The 8,316-nt window shown below is 36.1% G+C and overlaps 1 protein-coding gene across 1 annotated transcript; it reads left to right on the forward strand.

The window, feature by feature from the left end:
- The first annotated feature begins 5,378 nt into the window (after positions 1–5,378).
- LOC114458791 (G-protein coupled receptor 35-like) lies at positions 5,379–6,044 on the forward strand. Its single transcript, XM_028441175.1, has one exon. It carries the CDS (start codon positions 5,379–5,381, stop codon positions 6,042–6,044), a length of 666 nt encoding a protein of 221 aa, XP_028296976.1.
- The last annotated feature ends 2,272 nt before the right edge of the window (positions 6,045–8,316 follow it).

The following is an 8,316-nucleotide window of genomic DNA, read 5'->3' on the forward strand; positions in this document are numbered from 1 at the left end:
CAGCAACGTATTTTATGGAGAGATAAGTTAAGACATTTTTGAAATGAGGTATTTGTAAAATAGAAATCTTAATTGTAAAGGGATAGAGAATAATGACAAACACAATGTATTATGAAAACCACAGCTATTCTAACATACAGTACATGTTTTTGGGCTATGTGAAGAAGCCAGAGTACTAATAGAGAAATACCACACAGGCATGATGAGAACATGCAAACTCTACACAGAGGGGTGTCAACCCCATGCAGGCCTGGCTGTAAAGTAAAAGAGCCTCCTTATTTTATTGTTAATGACATAGAGATGGCCAGTGTATCGTGATTCAACATATATTGAGTTTTCATTTTTGGCGATATATGTTCATGCAATACATTTTTATTGCACTTTAATGAGATGGAGCGTTTGTGTACATGAAGTGTACAAGTGTATGTAAAGATAAAGGAGTGAACAAGGGTTCATTAGCATGTTAGCTCTCTGAAAAGCTTCAAATCTTTCTAAACAGCTTCTGTAACATCTCACAGCTTCTCCATCAGCTGCTCTGCATTTCATTATGAGGTGCATTCACTTTCCCCAGGAGAGTGTGGGAAAATAGAGACTCTATAGGAAACCCTAACATATGATCCCTGATATCCAGGTTAGAAGAGTGCTTAGATTGATCAGAAAGAGTTGAACTAGTTTGATCTAAAACACTTCTTTATCAAAGTCTCCTCTTTACAGTAGAATATATTCAACCATTAGCTGGAGGCAGAAAATCCCAGGTTGAGTGAAGGCAGCACAGGTGCAGGTGGTTAATTGTTCACCCTCTCCTCTCTGTGTGACCTGACTCACTTTGACTTTCACACGTCATTGAACTAAACCAGGGGTCTGCAACATGTGGCTATTAATGATTAATGACAAATAAAATCAAGATATAGCAATTTGTTAACCTAAAAATAAATCCTGTTGTACAATAACTCAGCCACCTTCCTCCATCACCTCCTGCAACATCTACAGACCATTGACTTCCCTGCATCTGTGGCTAACTGTAAGTTTTAAATCCCTGGTAAGATAACTTAACCACAAAAAGAAAAAAAAAACACTATTCTCGAAGAAAATACAGATTTTATTTGTGTGGGGACAGATTAATTTAACCACCAATATGCTGTGACTGCCGTCTAAATATGCATGCTTGATATGTAGCATGAAATTAGCAATTAGGATGTGTTGACTGACATAATCATGTGTTTATGAATTCAAGTTACTTTTTGTAGCCCTTCAAAAAATTCAAAGAAGAGTAAGAATTTGAAGATCCAATAAACTGTTTTGATGTGATTTCTTGATGTCAATTTATTTTATTTTAAACTGTTAAGTTGCCATTTATATGATCAAAATAATAATAAATTAATTCAAACATTATTATATATAATTTTATATATACATTTTATTTTTATTTTATATACATTATTATATATAATTTTACCTGTATATAATGTAATACACTGTATAGTATTCATTGAGAAGGTATTTTTTTCAGCTCCAGATGTACTTTAATCTAGGTGAGATGAGGTTAAATGGCTCCTTTGAGAGTAAAGGTTGCAAACCCCTGAACTAAACCAGATACACAGACTCATTGTGACCCTGTATTGACTGTGTTTGGGGCCAATCAGCATCACTTCTAGATTGTGGATATCCATCAGATGGTACTATTGATATGTTCAACAGTGATAAACAGTGAATGAAAGCTGCTTCAACTGTTTACTGTTATTAATAATTAAACTTCACTTCCCTTATTAAGAGATTTTATGAACTCACCTGTTCACTGGTGTTGTGGATTATCCTGCAGCTGCTCCCAGGGTTTTCTCCAGTGCTGTTGAGCGTAGGGGACCCCAATGTTGTAGTGATGGCGCCCCCTACGCTCCGTTTTCAGCAATGTAGGGAGATTTTCTGTTGTTTTTTTAATTTTTCAATCAATGCTATCGTAATAATTGTTGCACACTTGGACACAAAGGGACTTCCAGATGTTCACGGGTTGTTTAAACTCATTTTTTAATCTGAATAATCCAGAAACACATACATCAGCCTCACCATCTATTTAATACAGGCGATCTGGACGGATGCTCCAGTCTTTACCTGAGGACCCCTGCAGCCCTTTAGCTGCCCCTGATGCTGCCTGTGTGTATGTAATAACTGTCCATGTATATAAGCTCTGAGGAGAGCAGACAGTCTGTTCTCCTCAGAGCTTACAGACTGGAGAACACCACCATGTAGTAGTTTTCATTAAAATCCTACATGTCCCATGATTCTTAGCTCTTCTCTGTAGTCCTTGTTCTCCTGGGACGTGTTTTAAAGGTGTTTCTACTGTCGTAGCTGGTCTGTCAGTCTCTCCTCTCATGATGAAGACCAGGGGTGGAGCAGCCATTTATAAAGTTTATTAAATTCATTTACTAAAACCATGATAAAGCTGTTATTAAGTCACTGATTCTCAACATGTGGCTCTTTATGTCTTCATTTTAATTATTATTTCCCCAGAAAACCTTAAAAAGGGAAACTTTTTAAAACCTTTTTTAAATCCTTTTCTTTGGCTGTTTTACAACTTTCTTTGTCCCATTTTTGTCACTTTTCCAAAAAAAAAAAAATTAACACTTTTTCTTGTTTTTTCAGATTTTTGCTCCTTTTGTCAAAAAATATCGCTTTGTCCTATTTTTGCTCCATTTTTCTAAGTTCTTTTTGACACTTTTATTCAATTTTTCTCTATTCTTTAACCATTGTTAACCACTTTTCATCCAAATAATCAACCTTTGGCTCAATAAATAACACTTGTTTCCTTTTTTCCTACATTTTGCCTCTTTTTGTTCCACATACCTGTTTCCTCTTTTTTGTCATTTTTTGCCACTCTTGACTGTTTTTGGTCCATTTTAGACACTTTTCACAATTTTCTCGGCACATTTTTGCCACTTTTGGACCATTTTTTACCACTTGTTATTCATTTTTCATCACTTTACTCATCAACTCTTTGTTAACTTTAGTCAAATGGCTGGCTGTGATTGGCTGATCACCATTCAGTCAATCTAACTGGATCAATACATTCTCAACAATCAATTCCTCTGTAAAAAGTGAGGGAGATGGTTTTTAGTTTTAATTAAAGTGTGGATGATGTAAAAAAGACAATTATTCTGAAATGTGTCAGTTTCTGAACCACTTTATTGTTGATGTAACAAAGATCTTAGAACTCTCACATTAACAAATAAATGACTTTGATCACCATGCTTTCCTTTTGTTGTCATATTGGAATAGTTTTTGTAACGTTACACAACAGATGGATTCACTCAGAAAACAATATATATATAATATGCCGTGCTAAAAATATTGACCCCCCAAAATATAACCTTTTTGTTTTAATATTTATGACTAACACACAACTACAGAGATTACACTGAACTAGAAAAAAAACAAAAATAATAATTTCCTGAAGATAATGTGATGATGAAACATATGCTGAACTCTGCATGAAGGAATGATTTTTTAACAGAAATAAAACATTATTTTTTACAGAAATAAGTGAAATATCTTTTAAAATGTTTGTTTAAACAGATTAAAATATATATTGTTTAGTGCATGTTTAATAGTTTTTTCTTACTTTATTAATATAGTTTAAGTGAAGGCACAACACGTTTTTTTAAAGAAAAAAAAAACTTTATTCACATTGTTCCATTATTACAAGGTTTCAAACGGTTTTAAATTAAACTTTAGCCTCGAGGTGTGGAAATATATTCAAATGTGAATGACTATAAATAATAATATTAATAATAATAATAATAATAATAATAATAATGGTAAAAAGTAAAATATTCATGGTTTTAAAAAGTGAAAACCTAATTCAACATCTCTTCCTTTTAAAAAAAAAAAAAAAAAAACGTCACTTCCGGTACGTTCTTAGCGTGCTAGCACCATAGCAACAGCATAAAGCATGATTAATGTTGCCAAAACAAACAAACTATGGATCCTATAGATAAACTGAATAGATACTATAGAAGTTAAGGATACGTTTTTCATTAGTAATGTCATCAAAACAAAGCTCTCTTAATATTGCTGTTTACAAAGGGTTGACAGGTGGTCATGTGACCTGACGTGACGTGTAGGAACAAATTCAAATGTGAAGGAATATAAATAAAAATATTGATAATGAAAAAACAAAGCAAGAAAATAATTACAACATCCAATCGCCCTGTGCGTGGATATTTATCTGCTTTTGGTTTGACGTTTTTTGGCGTATATAAACCAGAATGTACAGGAAAAAATACAGATGGTTTAGATAAACCGAATGGATATTATGAAAGTCAAGGGTACATTTCTCACTAGAAATGTCATTAAGACTATTCTAAAGCTACAGTCTATCTTGAAATAAAGCAATTTGCCACTAAAATATAGAGATTTCTGCCGTTGTTTTTGATGAGTCAGCAGTGACGTGACCTGACTTCAGTCCGTTGATATTTGTGCAGTTAATGCACGACAATACATCGTGCTGTTATTGCATGAAGACAACACTTTATTCATGCTCTAATAGCATGAAATAATAGATATACTGTTGTGGTGCTAATGCATGAACATCTGTTAGACTGGGTTGATTTAAAGCTGCAGGTTGTTCTGGCTGCACCAGGACACCAGTCGGTCTGTCTCCACCTGTAGGTGGACTCGTCTCCATCAGAGATGAGTCCATGATGGTCGTGTCGTCCACAAACTTCAGGAGTTTGACCACCTGGTGAGAGGAGGAGCAGATGTTGGTGAACAGGGAGAAGATCAGAGGAGAAAGACCACAGCCCTGAGGAGATCCAGTGCTGATGGTCCAGGAAGCAGAGATGGTTTTTCCCAGCTTCACGTGCTGCTTCCTGTCAGACAGGAAGTCTGTGATCCACCTGCAGGTGGAGTAGTTATGATCATAAACAGACTATTTATTATTAATGTAGGTTTTGTTTCAGATTTATTTGAATAAAAAGTTATTTCCTCCATGTTGAGCTACTTTTTTCCTCCACCTGGTTTTACTGGATCCCAAGCTGATGATATTTGAACTAAAAACATCTGGACCAAACATGTAAATTTCAACTCACAGCATATGAAAAGTAATCATTGGTTACACATATTTAAATATACATTTCCATACAATACATCTGAACCAAATATTTCCAGTATCTGAATCAAAGGGAAAATCAGATCCTTGTGATCAGGTGCAAATGAGGAAAATCATCAAAGAAAGAAGGATATATTTTGTGTTGTTATGGTGACTGGCTTATTTCAGTTATATTTTATCAGAGAACAAAAGGTTTGAAATGTTTCCCTATCCTGACTCTCACAATGTGACGTCCAACTGCAGTGAAGGACCAGAGGAAAGTGGACATTGTGGGGACATGATAGCAGACATTACAGTCTGGACGACCTTCAGCGCTCTCTTCTCTGTGGTTGGATGTCCTGCTTGTGCTGCTGTTCTCTGGGAGTTGTTCAAAAGACACAAAAGAGGAAACTATGTCACCCCCAATGATGTCTTCATGCTCAACATCACCATCATGGACCTGCTCTTCTTGTTGTTCATCCCTCTTGGATTGTTTAACTTCCTTTTCTGGCTTTTCCAGCCTGTCCAGATGTGGAGTGACTTTCTGTATGATTTAAACCTGACTGGACGACCTCTCCTCACGGCCTGCATGTGTTTTGACTCCTACCTGGCAGTGGTCCACCCAGTCTTTTATCACACCCACAGGAGTCCAACTGTTGGCATCCTCGTGGCTGCTGCATTGTGGGCCATCACTTTAGCTAAAGGAACCATTAACACAGTCATAGATGAGCTGAACCACAGTCCCTGGGCCATGTTTATGTATGTCATAGCTCTCCCTGTCATCATCATCTGTAACTCCTCAGTACTGTGGACGCTGAGGAAGTCTCACAGTGGAAGGACGGGTCTCCACCCAATGAAGAAGAAGGCTCTGCAGATCATCACCAACAACATGATAGTGACCGTCGTTGTTTACCTTCCTCCTGTGATGGTTTACATCGTTGGCAACATGAGAGGTTTCTGCTAAGGTAGGGGTTCTCATCTGGTCTCACCCTGGGACCCACATTTTACCATGGTCGTTCAATTGTGACCCAATTTTTTTTTTTTTAGAATTCAACCACAAATTAATTTTTTCTCAATTACCTGTTGAAAACACTCGCATATAATCTTTTTTAAAACATAAATCTCTATATTTTCCTGTGTAACATGCATTTCACAGCATGAAATGCAAAAGAAAATTTCTTTCAAAATAAAAGACAAGTCCAACATGAGAAATATTAAGCATTCATTTATTTTTGACCAGCTGTCCATGACCCACCCAGTATAGGTCTGTGACCCACGTTTGGGTCCCGACCCACCAGTTGAGAATCATTGTGCTACTGAATCTAACAGGAGATCAGACCTGTTCATAGAATATATGCTTTCTATTAGGGATGGGCTATATTATCAAATGTTATATTGGTTTTTCCACAGATATTGAAAAATTACTGTATGTGCTGTTGTTTAAGACAACATAATAAAAATGAAAATGAAAAATATATGAATGATATTAGATTTTCAAAACATAAAATAAATAAATAAACAAATAATTGAATAATTAATAAGAAATATTCAAAAACAAACATGACTTTTTCCATTACTGAAGAAATTGCAAATTTAGTGTTGGACAATATCGGATATCAGCAAAAATCTAATATTGAACTTTCTATAGAGTAGCACATTTTATAATAAATACAATGTCATTTAACAGAACAATCCACTCCTGTCCTCATATGTGTCCTTTAGCCATAACATAACATTATTGTAAGAATGGCCTCATGGGTAGCCTTAAAAAGTAGTCCAAGGTTCCAAAAATGCAGTCAAGTGTATTTATTTACAGTGAAAAAAAGTGCATCAGTATTTCTGTTTTCACAACATTTCATATGAAAAGTGTGTGTTCACACTGTTATGTCTAAGGTGGGCCCATAATAGTTTTAGTCAAGTTATTGACATTTTCTTAGAAGTATTAATTTTAGATCAAAGCTCCACAAATGGCATTACACAGTGAAGGATCTGATAAAAGCACTTTGGTGTTTGGTTTGCTCACAGGTTCCAGTCAGTTTTGATTTCTGGTTATTGTTCACTGGTATTAAATGTTGTAAGAATTGTATTACAATAAATATCATTTTAGACAAAGTTGATATTTTTGTTTTCTTTCCACATTAATAAACACATTTGGATAATGTTCTTAAACAACTGATTATTTTCATTTTTCTTTATTGCACATTATATTAACTGTCATCAATGCCTTTAATTGTAAAACAATATATTTTCCCTTTTCCATCATAAGTTTGGTCTTAAATTTTCTTAAGGTGGTATTAAAAAGTCATAAATATATATTCTTATATTCTTCCTACCTGTAGTCACCCTGTATTTATCATCATCATGCTTGTAACCTATGTGAATAGATGCTTGTAAAATAAAAATGTACACATTGTTTTTTTTTTTTACATTTAAACCTTTATTAAACATCAATTTCAGATGCACTCCTGGCAAGCAAACATATTCATATTAATAATTCATATTTTTGAATATTAATTCTCATTTGTTCCTCTACAAAAAGCATCTTGTAACTGTAGAGGATGATGACATCATTTGTCACACATACATAGCAGAGAACAGAGAGTGACAGTGAGGAGGTCATAAACTGATTAATATTTTCACCCTCATGGACCACATGGTCAGAATGCTCTGCCAGATGTGCTCCAGTGTTTAAGTCGTGTCGTTACTACAGTTCTTCAATCACTTTCTAGCATAGATGGCCACAGACAGAGCAATGCCGCCAATGGCTACTGCAGTGGCACCAAGCAGCCACTTCCAGCTCAAACCCCATGCTGACTTGGCCTGATGTTTGTGGGTGCTGGACGGGTTCTCCAACATCTTCTCATCCATGGCCTGATGTTTGTGGGTGCTGGACGAGTTCTCCAACATCTTCTCATCCATGGCCTGATGTTTGTGGGTGCTGGACGGGTTCTCCAACATCTTCTCATCATCCTCACTGTGCTTCTTCATCATTGTGGAGACCTCATCGCGGATCGTGTTGTTGAGTGGCTTCAGGTCTCTGCGCTGATCAAGAACATTGCCTTGCTCCCTCTTGCAGGTGGCCAGATCAATCTCAGTGGGGGGCAGCAGCTTCAGGTCTGGAGCATCAGTAGCTTCCAGGAGCGTAATTTCAAACTCAGCCTTTGATGGAACCAGGATGAGCGCCTTCTCTCCCATTCCCATGAGTTGCACCGCCACATCCAGTGCCCGGATCACTT

Source organism: Gouania willdenowi, unplaced genomic scaffold (genome assembly GCF_900634775.1).
Source record: "Gouania willdenowi unplaced genomic scaffold, fGouWil2.1 scaffold_187_arrow_ctg1, whole genome shotgun sequence".
Lineage (NCBI taxonomy): Eukaryota > Metazoa > Chordata > Actinopteri > Blenniiformes > Gobiesocidae > Gouania > Gouania willdenowi.